Source organism: Pelmatolapia mariae, linkage group LG9 (genome assembly GCF_036321145.2).
Source record: "Pelmatolapia mariae isolate MD_Pm_ZW linkage group LG9, Pm_UMD_F_2, whole genome shotgun sequence".
Classification (NCBI taxonomy): domain Eukaryota; kingdom Metazoa; phylum Chordata; class Actinopteri; order Cichliformes; family Cichlidae; genus Pelmatolapia; species Pelmatolapia mariae.
The window spans coordinates 15,643,798-15,657,996 of NC_086235.1; the positions used below are offsets into that span (position 1 = coordinate 15,643,798).

The following is a 14,199-nucleotide window of genomic DNA, read 5'->3' on the forward strand; positions in this document are numbered from 1 at the left end:
ACTCGTCACTATTTTGGGAAAGAGAGAAAATTAAAATTGAAGCAGAGAGAATACTGCTTAGGTTTTAACCAGAAGGTCATAGGAAGTAATGCACAACTACTGCCAGAGGGTGCTAGTAACGCACCTGGAAGCTATTTGCAAACTGACATCAAACAACAAAAATAGAGCAAGAACACCTTAGCTAGCAGAGGGCGGACTTAGAAAACGAATAGAATAGTTAATGCTAGTTAAATTTTCCTACTCTAATCACTTTGTTTCATGAATACATGCGTTAAAAGCATGACAAGACACAGAATACATGTTTCTCATACATCTAATTAGAAAAACAGCAACAATATGTGAATAAATTCTCCCAAAGCAGTTGACGTCCTGCTTAGTTTCCTGCACGTGGCTCCCTCATCACCGTCTCCTTCACTGTGGGTATGTCTGCATGAAGCCTCGAGGAACATTAATGTAAAAGTGACCTATGTGTGAATGTCAAATGAAGCCTGCAATGTTACGTATCCCGGTTTGACAGTAGATAGCGTAAGGATAAGCCAAAGAGACTACAAGAGTCTGAATGTCTACAGACAGCTGTGAGGACGCCACATTTATGCGATGGTAAAAATTTACACTACAAAGACGCTGAAGACAGCTAGAGGTCGAACTGAGAGCAAACATTCAGTCGTGGCAGCGACTGTGATGGTGAGGGTGGATGTATACAGCAGTGAGCGAGGCGAAGGATGCAAAACGAGGCGAGCAGCGAGAGAAGGGGAAACGAAATGAAATGGAAGCTGAACAGTGACACACAAACACACACAAAGGTCATGGTTTCACTCGTCACCGGTGGGATTTTTTAAGCTGGATTTGAAAGATTTTAGGAGATCACAGTGCGTAAATGTTGACGTAAATGTTGACGTACACGTTGGAGATACTTCGCTAACATTTTTAAAAATGATTTCATGGCTGTTAAATTATGTCAGCGTTAAAAAAAATTAAAATAAAAACTAAACAAAGAAATCACATGATTCATGTCTGATCTCTAGTCCAAAATCAAATAGTTTCAATTTACAATGAAATTAAAGAGAAAATCAGCAAATGATAAATTTCATGATGGCGGAGCTAGCAGTTATGTGGTGTTTTTTTGGTTAGTTGCATTAGCAGTGCAAGTCTGTGGCGTGGTTCAGTCCCCCCACTTTTTATCTAGAGCATTTCTACAGTTTTTATAAGGAATGCAATGAAATTTCATGCAGTCATGAATCGTGATCACTTTAAGCAGCTACGGTAGCCAACATTTGCCCAAAGGTTGAGCATTCAACACCCTCAACCTGTTGGCAACAACTTTTAATCACAACATGAATGTAAGGGTCGTCTAGTGGGAGGTAGGGGTGGGCGATATAAACGATATACGATAGAAACGATATAGATTTGGCCAACGATAGAGATTTTGACTATATCGCTCTATCGCGATAGCGCATGTTGATGATGTCATCAAGCTGCGCCTGTTTTGGTAGAAAGTATCACAGCGGCTACAACCATTATCATCAGTAAATTATGTCCTCCTGACTGAAGTTTGGCCCGTGTATAGCATCCTGCTATGCGATTGCATGTGTCCCTAACCACCAGAATCCCTCACGTTAACTTTTATTGAGTGGAAAAAAAGTTGCCGTTCATCCTCCAGCTTCACTGTGCTAATGTTATGCTAACATAGCTGTGTCGCTAGCAATCGCGTAGCACAACATTATATACCAGGTAGTCTAACTTCGGTAACCCTGCAAACGCCACTGCTGTTTAGTTTTCTGTCTTCATTTATGTTGGAAGTGGTAGCAGAGCTGTACGTTTTAATTAGTTTCAAAAATCTCTCAGTCAGAACATGGTATGAAATGTTTAGGTATAAACTAGCGAGCTAACTTCCTGTTAACTTCTAACTCCGTTAAATTTAATAAATTCTGTTTTCACGGATGCATGGATGTTAAACTTAATTGTTACACCCGATAAAGCAGCAACGCTGATGATTTAATTAAAGATGAAAGAATTTAGACTGTTTTTAACTCTCAGTGTTCGTTTGACTTTGGGACCTGAAGGGGACGGAGTTTTGGACCCAGATTACTCCTCACTACGGCAGCCGTAATGCTCTGACAATCCATCAAGCAGTCCATCAGCAGGCTTACCAAAGTTGTACTAAAACATTTTTTAACAGATTTCTACACGCCAAAATCGGTTCAAGGTCAGTAAGCACAACCAGAATTCATACATAAGGCACACTCTAGATTTTTGAGAAAATTAAAGGATTTTAAGTGTGCCTTATAGTGTGGAAAATACGTTATACAGAAGAAAAGAATATATCGTGATATATATCGTTATCGCACATGCTTCAAATTATATCGCGATATGAATTTTAGGCCATATCGCCCAGCCCTAGTGGGAGGCAACCTGTTTTCAAAGCAGGTCAGACTCGGACTGACTGCATTTACCTTCAGACAGACTGGCAAAGTTTTGCAAATCATTGCTAATTAATTTAACAAATGTAGAGTCGGTCAGTCTGTGCCCTGTGGTTGCAACTCGTCTGCAATATACGTTTTGCAAAAAGGGACTCGACTCAACTGGTTGCCAACCAGTTGTATTCTGGTTATTCCTTTATAAAACTACTGTTGTTGAGTGCCAGTTTCATGTTACAGTTAAACTGCTGTCCTGCAGCGGCTACGTCACTATTTATGCAGGATTTTCCGAAGTTCTTTTTCAAATCTCTGAGGTGGACAAACTGGACTCTGAATGCAAGAAGTTAATGTAAAATTAAATGGGAATTTTTGTGTACGCAGACTGTGACAGGTTTGTGATTTTCCATGTAATTTCTAACCTGACCTCATTGAAATGGAAACTGATAACACGCGGACTTCTCTTATTGCCGTATTAACGGCACCAAAGTTGCTTTGAAAGCAGCAACTAGACTGCGAGTGGTCTCAGACCTAGTCCCCATCTTCAAAGCAACCACTTTAAAAGCAACAAGATTGAAAATGTATTGCACGTTGTGGCAATAACTTTTTTGTCAGTCCTAATATATATATGAAATAAATTTAAAATAGGTTACAAGTATAATATACATAATGTTACATAATATTAAGACATTAAAGTTAAGATATAGAGTTATATTTCAGATTTTTGTGCAAAAATCTCTCCTTCCCATTGTTAACGCACATTTTGATTATCATCAACATCTTTTCCCAAATCTTCATCCAGATGAAAGTGTAACCACTGCTGAGCTCTTAGATCACACAAAAGCAGACACACAAAGGGTCACTGATTGCACGCCATGCAGTGTTTTTGGCTGGAGTTGTAGGTCACTTGGATTCAAACTCACTTTCTGGCACGGTTCTGGACGGCCTGCTGCTGCTGCTGCTGCTGTTGCTGCTGCTGCTGCTGCTGGACCTGCTGGGAGGGGGCAGGCCTCTTACGGCTGGGCTCCATCACCGGGGAGGGCAGGCCGGGTCGCACCGCCGGGCTACCTCCGTACGGCGGGCCGGGGGGGCCCATGGGAGCTCCCTGGTGGGGCATTCTCGCTCCAGACGGCATGCCGGGACGCTGGAAGGAAAGAAGAAAGACAGAGAGCATGTATTATATAGGAAATATTGTGAACGTGTTTTGTAATTCATTTTAAGCAAAAATGAGTCTTTCTAAAAATACAACAAAGACATCGCAGCGTTTGATTCCAGGTGGAGTGAAGGGGGGACTCTTCTTTGAACACGCCTGACAAAAACACGAATTAGAGCTCCAACAAAGAGCTTCACATCAGCTTCTAATCCAGACGCCACAGACCTGACCCAAAACGCAAACAGCACGCTCACAGAAATAAATATTTTGACTTTCTTCCTCTCTTTGGCAACCTTTGATAACCTTTCAACAATCAAACAGCAGCGGCTTTTACGCAATTTATTGACGTCAATTTGCACCATTTCTGTTTGTAAGTGTTTCCATCCTGGGCAGTGAACATGAAGATCAAACCCAGCTGTGAAGCTTCAACTGCAGCGCCGTCTAATATTGGATTTGTTAGACAGTAACAACAAATACAACAGCGAAAACGTCAGATAACCACAGATCAGTCACCTTAAAAGGAACCTGTTATGCTCATTTCCAAATGTTGATTCTTGGACTCTGCTAGAGTAGCTTTGCATGATTCAAAGCTAAAAATAATCCTTCTTTATCTTAAACTGCACATTGGTGCAGCCCATCAGTTCATCCTCTATGAGCCAACTTTCTTCTGATTGGCTGCACCTTGCAAACAGAAGGTTTGAAGGTGGGGCTGTGTGCTTGAGATTACCATATTAATAATAACAGGAGGCCATCTTGACCCCATCTAAGTGCCTTAGATGGCTTTAAGATGGCGCCGAGTATGGCAGCCTCGTCGCGAGCTCCCCCAAGCAACAGCTGTTTTTTGTGTTTAATTTTACTTTTTCTTTATTTTTTCACGAGTAGCACATGTCTCCTTGTGTACGACCGACAAACCTTACTGGACATAAAAGATGGACTTTCTCATCACTTTCCGGAGTTCAAGTTTTGCAACACGGACCCTCCGTTTGCAGACCCCCCATTCATCTCAACTGAGACGCCTTTGTTCTGGGCCCGTGGAGGCCGCAAACGCCGACGCAGAGGGAGAAGATCTGGCGTTCTGGTTCGACTGAGACGGCGCACTAACAGACCACCATTACCCAGTTTATTACTGGCTAATGTGCAGTCTCTGGAGAACAAGCTGTGCGAGCTTCGGGCACGGATCTCATTCCAGCGAGAGATGCGGGACTGCTGCGTGATCTGCCTCACAGAAACCTGGCTATCGGACAAGGTACCGGACTCCGCAATACAACTACCGGGGTTCTCTGTGCACCGCGCGGACAGGTCACAGGAGCTTACTGGGAAAAGCAGAGGCGGTGGTGTGTGTTTCATGATCAACAACAGCTGGTGTGATTATGCGAACGTGCACCCGGTCAAATCTTTCTGCTCACCGGACCTGGAGTACCTGATGATTAAGTGCCGGCCATTCTGGCTACCGAGGGAATTCACAGCAGTGATTATTACGACGGTTTACATTCCCCCACAAGCCGACACTGACCGAGCACTCAGGGAACTGTACAGCGCGATCAGCAGTGAGGAAACCGCACACCCAGAGGCGGCGTTTATCACGACCGGGGACTTTAATAAGGGTAACCTGAAGAAAGTCTCACAAAAACTCCACCAACACATCCATTTCAGCACTCGTGGAGACCGGCTTCTTGACCACTGCTACACCTCTTTCCGGGATGCATACAAAGCCCTCCCCCGCGCCCCATTCGGCCAATCAGATCACCGCTCCATCCTGCTCCTGCCCGCCTACAGGCAGAAGCTGAAACAGGAAGCTCCAACCCTGAGGGCGGTGCACCGGTGGTCGGACCAATCGGAGTCTACGCTGCGGGACTGTTTTGATCACGCGGACTGGGAAATGTTTCACGTGGCTGCTAAAGACATTGATGAGTACACAGACTCAGTCTGCGGATTTATCAGAAAATGCGTGGAAGATGTCGTCCCATCCAGAACAGTTAAATCCTTCCCAAATCAAAAACCCTGGATTAACGGAGATGTTCGCACAGCACTGGCGGCACGGAGCACCGCTTTTGCCTCCACGAACACATCGGACTACAAACACGCACATTACCAACTCCGGAAGACGATCAAAGCAGCCAAACGTGAGTACAGGGACAAGGTGGAGCAACATTTTGACAACCCTCAGAGTATGTGGCAGGGACTAAACACGATCACAGACTTTAGAGGGAAAACCAGCACACCGCAGACCACGGCCTCTCTGTGTGAGGATCTAAACGTATTCTACGCTAGATTCGACACAGCGAACACCACGAGACCGGACAGTGTGCGCACCGCGGATGACGTCAGTGCGCACACTGTGTCTGAGGAGGATGTGCGGAAGTGCTTCAGGAGGGTGAACGCACGCAAAGCTACTGGTCCGGACGGGATTCCCGGCCGCGTCCTCAAGTCATGCGCGGCTCAGCTGGCTGGAGTGTTTACACACATCTTCAACCTTTCCCTCTCTCTGTCTGTAGTCCCAGCCTGCTTCAAAATGGCCACCATCGTCCCTGTACCCAAATCCTCCACCATCTCCTCATTGAACGACTGGCGACCCGTAGCCCTGACCCCCATCGTGAGCAAATGCTTCGAGAAGCTGGTCAGGAACTTCATCTGCTCTGCACTACCCGACTCACTGGACCCTCTACAGTTCGCATACCGCCACAACAGGTCCACTGATGATGCCATAGCCCTGACACTCCATGCTGCCCTGTCACACCTGGAGAAGAGAGACACGTATGTGAGAATGCTGTTTGTAGATTACAGCTCAGCATTCAACACCATCGTTCCCTCGAAGCTGGACAGGAAACTACAGGATCTAGGACTGAGCAGCTCCCTCGGCAGCTGGATCCTTAACTTCCTGTCTGACAGACGCCAAGTGGTCAGACTGGGCAGCACCACCTCATCCCCCATCACACTGAACACTGGTGCTCCACAGGGGTGTGTACTGAGCCCTCTCCTGTACTCACTCTACACCTACGACTGCACGGCCACTAGAAACTCCAACATCATTGTGAAGTTTGCGGACGACACTACAGTGGTGGGTCTTATTACCAACGGTGATGAGACGGCCTACAGGGAGGAGGTCAGCGCCCTGACCCACTGGTGTCAAGACAACCATCTCACCCTCAACGTCGCAAAGACAAAGGAGTTGATAGTGGACTTCCGGAGGTGCAGAGGAGTACACACCCCCATCACCATCAACGGCGCCGCTGTGGAGAGAGTGAGCAGCTTCCGCTTCCTTGGTGTACATCTGGCTGAGGATCTTACGTGGTCAGTACACATAAACAAAACAGTGAAGAAGGCGCAGCAGCGCCTCTTCTTTCTCAGGAGACTGAAAAGATTCGGCATGAGCCCCCGCATCCTCAGGACCTTCTATCGCTGTGCCATTGAGAGCATCCTCACTGGATGCATCACCACCTGGTACGGCAACAGCACCGCTCACAACCGCAAAGCTCTCCAGAGAGTAGTGCGGTGTGCTGAACGGATAATTGGAGGTGAGCTTCCCTCCCTCCCTCCAAGACATCTACAGGAAGCGGTGCCTGAGGAAAGCGGGGAGGATCATCAAGGACTCCAGTCACCCCAGCCATAAACTGTTCAGACTACTTCCATCAGGAAGGAGGTTCTGCAGCATCCGGTCCCGTACCAGCAGACTGAGAGACAGCTTTTTCCACCAGGCCATCAGACTGCTGAACACGTCATAGACACCTCACCCTCACTACTGGAACTTCAACATTATGCACTCCATACTGTATATAAATACCACTGTTTTGCACATACCAACCTCTGTATATTTTATATATCTTATTTTATTGTTTACTTTATTTCATTTGTAAAACATGTATATACATACTATATACACACTCAAACACACACACGTAGAAAAACATATTTAGTATACACATTCAGTAATGTATATACCTTTACATATTGTACATATATTTATTACTTTTTAGATTAGCCATTTTTATATTTTGCTTGTTTTACATTATTGTATTTTGCACAACTCTGTTGCTTGTGAAGCTCGCACACAAGAATTTCACTCACATGTACTGTACCAGTGTACCTGCACATGTGATGTGACAATAAAAGTGATTTGATTTGATTGATAAATGTATTGAGCAGTTGAACAGGTGTACCTAACAAAGTGGCCACGAGCGTATATGACAGGATATATGAAAAACAGAACAAGTCCGCTTTAAGAAAACAACTCTGATTTCCAGAAAATACCAGAAACGAGAGCAGCTGCAGTGGAAGAATCACCAATATCTTGTTCTTTCCGCCTTATCTTTTCTCCTCTAAACAAAAATCAGGGTTGGCAGCTGGAAATGAGAATGCACAGAGGTTTTTTCACAGCAGGCAAACTCTGTGACATGCACACTGAAGCGCTAACACACACACACACACACGTATGTCTCCGAAACAATGCAAGCAGTGTCGGAGACCACGCTCCCGTTCTGACGCCTGCGAACAACTGGGCACCTCTCACCTGTGCCTGTCACTCCCATGGCAACAGCTGCCTCCCGCCTCGGTTTATTGTCTGAAACCAAACAGGGCGAAAGAAAGCGAGCGAGAAAAGAAAACGCCTGACTTCATCCAGACCTCCGACTGTCTGTGAAGGGCTCCACCAGAACACGTCCACAGAGAATAACCAGTCCTCTAATTAAAAATTCTATTAATTGAAGTCATCAGAAAGGAAGAGCGGAAGAGGAAGACGGATGCTGGAATGGAAAATATCACAGCAGCAGCATTTTTAATAGCCGGGAGATGCTTTTCTTTATCTTTTTGATGCTTTTATTTATGTGTGTGAATTAAAGCCACCACAGAAATAAAAGCTGTAGTGGCCATATGAGGCTTGCTCCAACGGGGAGTCGATTCCCATAGTCTCCTATGTTAAAACGTCCAGCTTTAAAGCATTAAAAAGCATGTTTGGAGGGTTGGGGGCACAAGCCAATGTACTCCTGATAAGGAGGAGATGGAGGCAGATGCCCTGCTGTGGTGACTCCTAAAGGAAGCAGGAAGAAGACGAAGGTCAAGAACAAAAACCAGTTTTGGCCCCAGGTTCAATAAACACTGCAGTTTCAAAGAGTTGGAATTATCTGACAATTTTTTCATGTTTCAGGCTTTACAGGGTTAAAGGAGGGCGCCGATGACATTTTGTAGGGTCACCGTTTTTATACGTTTCTTTAATTTTGTCCGTAGTGTCGCGGCCACTCCTACTGGTCACCATTTAATATGAATTTTACCTACAACCTAAAGCAATTATTAAAACATTGAGATAAAACAAATATCATGCCGCACGGTTTTAAATTTACAGTTTATTTATTTTTAGGTTGAATTACAGTTACAGTTCAAATGAATCCATTATGTTTTCCACAGTCTCTGAGTAATCATGTTAAATAATAATGACAAAAATAAACATGATTATAGGTTTTTCCCTAATCAGCCACAGCATCTGTGTCCCAAAAAAGCTGTATGACTTTGTTCCCATTGCTTCCTTTATAATAAATGCTTAATAGTTTAACAGAGAGTGAGAAGTGATTCAGATTTGTCAAATAATTTTTGCATAACTGAGTTCATATAATGAAAGATTGTTTTATTGATGTATACTGAGGTGTCAAAATAAGCGATTAAGGGTACAGGGAAGGTCGTCAAATGTCGTGTTTATCAGGGAAAGACTTGTTGCAGTGGTTAGCAATGTGAGGCCAAAAATCTGTACTTTTATTTTATTTTAGGGAAAATAAACAACAGTTTTGAGGAGCGGTACTTGTCCGTCTAAAGGTTCAGTTCGGCTTTTTTTCCCCTTTCCAGAACATCTAATAGGAATCCTTATTGCATGATATTATTGGGCTAAAAAATGAGGACATCACTTCACCTTTTGACTAAAAAAAACTTCTGTGTGCTCTTAACAATAACTCAGTACTCCATGTAGCCTACAATAAGAAAAATTCAAATGTTATTAATAAACCGCTCGTCCTGTGTTCACATTGTGTTTACATACAGCATTTTTTCTAATAATACTTCTACACTTAATTAAATCATAGCCTCACTTGTACTAAATGTAGCTGAGTAAAAAGTAAAATGTTACTTTCACACTTTCAATGTGGACACTTCATTAGGTACACCTTGGCAGCAGAGGTTGGACTCTCTTTTCTTTGCTTCAACGAGGTGCTGGAAATATTTCTCCGATTTTGGTGTATGTTGACATGACAGCATCACACAGCTGATCTATTGGACTGAGATCTGGTGTCTGTGGAGGTCATCTGAGTGCAGTGACCTCATTGTCATGGATGGACATGATGAACAACAATACTCAGGTAGTGACAAAGTGTGCTAAGAATATAGTCCCCGCCCATCACACCACCAGCAGCAGTGTAAACTGTTGATACAAGGCAGGATGGAGCCCTGCTTTCACATTGTCACCAGATTTGGACCCAAAAGTCAGTTTCTGTTATCCAGTTTTGGTGAGACTTTGCAAAATGTAGCCTCGGTTTTCTCTTCCCAGCTGACAGGAGTGCTAACCAGTGTGGTCTTCTGCTTCATCTGCTCTTCTGCGTACCTTGATTGGAACGAGTGGATATTTAAGTCACTGTCGCCTTCTTCTCAGGTCAAAGCAGTTCAGTCCATTCTCATCTGACCTCTGATATCAACAAGGCATTTTCACCCAGAGAACCGAGGCTTTTCCACACTGGCTGTGTGGGAAAATCCACAGCAGATCAGCAGTTTCTCCAACCGGCACAAACAACCACGCCACCTTCAAAGTCACCTAAATCCCCTTTCCTCACTCTGACGCCCAGGTTGAACCTCAGCACGTCGTCTCGATCACGTCTACACCGAGTTGCTCCCATGTGGTCGTTAACAAGCAGGCATACCTAATAAAGTGACACGTGAATGTACACTTCACATATTTGCTGACTTTAAATGGAAGCAGAGCGCGTTTCCACGCAGTGAAATGTGCTCTATAAATAAAGCTGCCTTGCCTTGAATGAATCTACTCGCAATGTGAGCATCAATCGAACCAGAAACTTTTTTATTTTGGAAAACACTCTCAGGATATTTTGAGTGTTTTTCTTCTCCACCTTCCTTTTACTAAAAAAAAAAGCATATATGCAATGTTACATACGCGCCTCATTACTGAGTGAATTTAATTACAGCAAACACGTAAACACATTTACAGAGCAAGAAGCAGACGTTTCCTTTTCTTTCTGTGCCTTAATTAAATTATTATTTGTTCAATTATTTAAAAAGAAATCTCTCTGCGATAATTATGTTCATCTAAACCTTGCAAAGCAGTGAAATTTCTCCAGCTGAATAGAAAAAAAAAGTCTGAGCACAGAAACTGCAGCTACATTTGGTAACATAGCGGGTAAATGTTGGAGGAGGAGGACAGCTGAAGGATACGGCTCGAGGGGGGGGTTCATGACCTCACGCATGCTCGCATTTTTCTTACGTTTGTCATCTCTACATGTAGATTACAGCGCGTATGCACTTGCGCAGGTCTGCGGTGATCTTTAGACCGTTCACAAACACAAACAAAGAGCGGAGAGCGGAGGTAGTAAACAGCAGGGAGGTTTAATAACTCCGCGCTGACTGTGGATTTTTATTTCCTGACGTATTGTGTGCCCTTTGAAATGGTGATCGAGCAGAGATCCTGTGATAAGAACGACCGAGCAGACGCTGCTGTCACTCCGGCCACTGAGGGGGGGAGGGGATGGGGGTCAGAGCAACTGAGAAGGGTCTGAGGATAAAACAACATATGGCGGAGGCCTCCTGCTCAAAAGCTGTTAAGAGAGAGGTCCTTCTCCCACTTCCTAGCTAAGCTGGAAAACAACACCCAGACAGACAGACAGAGCTGCTGCTGCTGCTGCTACAACTCCGTCTGGAGAATGTGAGCCATCCAGATAACAGATACACAAAACCATCGCTGGATAATGTACACACACACACTCACAATGAGCTGCACTCTATAATCTGACCTGCTGAACTGACTCCAGCACTCTGCCCGGAGCTCTGCCAGCCAGCCAGCCAGCAATCGAATCTGCCATGTGGATGGATATCTGAGAAGTGTGTTGGCATCTCTGGGAAGGCTGGAGGGATTTGAAGAGGCCAAACTTATCCCACACCGTACTAAACATATGAATCTGTGGGTTGTTACATGCACGGTCCCTCAAAGGCTTCGATTGGAGCTCTGAAATCTGCTAAAAGCTGAGGATGAGGCTGCTTCCTTAAGACTTGCTTTAGAACAAATTCCCCATCTTTCATGTTATTGTGCTGCTATATGTTTTGAAGCGCTTATAGAGCATGCTTTTATTTTAATGTCGTTCGTATTTACAAAAGGTGATTAAAGGTGAATAAAGCTGCAGTAACTGATTAATCGATTGGCGGATAATTCATTCTCCGGCATAGCTGATTAACAGCTTGAGTCATTTTTATTAACTGTGCTTTAATTTCGGCATCCAGCACGTTTTCACTTTTCATTTAGTCACCTTGCAGACGCATTTTTTTTATCTAACTGATGAATATTTTTCTGAATTTGTCTTAGTTTCATTTTGTCTGCAACAAACCCAAAAGCATGGACAGAAAATCCTCAAGTCTTACGAGAGGCTAAAAATGACCACATTTTCACGTTATTGCTTGCAAATGTACTCAAATGAGTATGTGACTGGATTTATCAGATGTCGTATCAAACCCTTTCCGCGCCGAATTAAAGAGCATTTGCAGGTTCCTGTTTTATTTAGTTTAGCGGCGTGCAGGGCAGTGAGAGCGGCTGCCGTTCAGATTGTCATTAGCCCGTTTGAAGATTTCAGATCAGCTGCTAAACTCTGCTTACAGTCTGGTGTTTACACGAAGCGACACATTTGATCACATTTGTCCTCCTCGCCGGCTATCTCATCTCCGTCGTGTGTTTGATTCGCTCCCCGCGGGAGGGTTATCAGTCGTCTCGTCTGTGCTGTAGTTACTGTAAGTATTTTAATACTTTCAGAGGGCCCCGGCAGATGGAGGGCAGGCACAGGAAGAGTAAGAAGTTAAATCGTTCTTTGATTTTGGTGTTTATGTGGAGCGTATTTATTGCGTTTGGGCTTTTTAAGCAATTATTTTTAACCTTCAAGACGTCACTCAAATGGCAGCAAGACATTTATATGTGCTGTTGTGACATTTTTCTATTTTAAAAATGTTTCCCACCATGATTTTCTTTTTAAATTGGCCCACTGGTGTGGCGAGTATTTATTGAATTTTTCCACTTATAATCACCACATTCTAATGTTTTGCATTTCATTTTGACAATTTTATGTACAAAAATTAATAAATATATTGAATGTTTCTGCAAAAAATAGCTCAACTATAATATATTTTTAAAATTCTTGGCAATTTTCACTCTTTCTTTGACAGAGCGGTGCAGAGAGGAGGCAGGTAAGCAGGAAGTGAGCAGGTGTGGAATGACATGCATAGTCGGGGTTCGAGCCCTGGTGCAACAAATATAGGTGTGTAATATATGAGGTCATTTAAGATGACTCAAACCCTAAATATATGAATTTTGCTTCTATGTCCATGACCACAACAAAGAGCGAGGAGCCAGGAGGGAAAGAAAGTCACAGCATTTTACTAGTTTTTGTTGTTGCAACGCATATAAACACACATTAATCTTACTATAACGGCAGTACTAAATGCATTTTTACACGTACACTATCTCCTCCTTACCGGGCGAGCAAACATCGTCACACACAATTATTAACATCAAATCATAATTCTTTTCATTTTTGTGTTCACATGTCACCTTCAACATGTCACCCACAGAGATTCACTGAAGTGTAAACCGATTCAATTTGATTTACACAGCACCAAATCACAACAGCAGTCGCCTCCAGGTGTTTTATTTTGCAAGGTTAGGACCTATAGAGATAACCCCAACAATCACACAAGCCCCTATGAGCAAGCACTTGGTGATGGTGGGGAGGAAAAACTCCCTTTTTACAGGAAGAAACCTCAGGCAGAACCAGACTCGACCACGGGGAGGGGCAACCGTCTACCACGGCCGGGTGGAGGTGAGGGGAGGGAGACAGGACAAAAGACACGCATCAGGATTTTCATTCCTGCCTGTTTTTCGGACCGCGTCGGGTCTCCAGCTGTCCGTGTCTGCAACCGAGTATAATCCAAGCTTCAGACCTCAGAGACTTAAAAGTGGACATCTGAGCAAATGTGTTTACAGATACTTCTGTATTGTATCATCTCTGATTGATTCCTGAAACACAATCTTCAGGATGTTATTTTGGTTACATAAAGCAGGATTACACTTCAGGGGCAGGCTAATTTGTCAGATTTTGAATTAGCTGGATTAGCCAAGATAGACTAACTCTGGAGTGTAGTGGTCAAGTCAAAGAGCCTCGGTTTGAAGGCCATCCGGTGTAAAAAATAAATAAATATTAATTACACATGTAGAGCTGTGATTTTTGGCGAAAGCAGCTTCTATCAGTTAAGACATACTAGCTGATTATTTTATCCATCAACAGTTTTCAGTTGTCAGGAGAAAAGTCAAAATGTTCATCGGGACGTTTTATTTGGTTTCTCAACCGTTAACAGTGAAACAGGGTGCTCGGCCTCTCGTAGCCTAAAGGG

At 43.8% G+C, this 14,199-nt stretch overlaps 1 protein-coding gene across 5 annotated transcripts in view; it reads right to left on the reverse strand.

Moving 5' to 3' along the window:
* The window catches only part of smarcd3b (SWI/SNF related, matrix associated, actin dependent regulator of chromatin, subfamily d, member 3b), a 62,901-nt gene that overhangs the window by 25,507 nt on the left and 23,195 nt on the right, over positions 1 to 14,199 (reverse strand). For all 5 annotated transcript variants that reach the window (XM_063483711.1, XM_063483714.1, XM_063483713.1 and 2 more), the window contains exon 2: positions 3,338 to 3,558. In XM_063483711.1, coding sequence (XP_063339781.1) covers positions 3,338 to 3,558 — 221 coding nt within the window. The remainder of the gene's footprint in view (positions 1 to 3,337; positions 3,559 to 14,199) is intronic.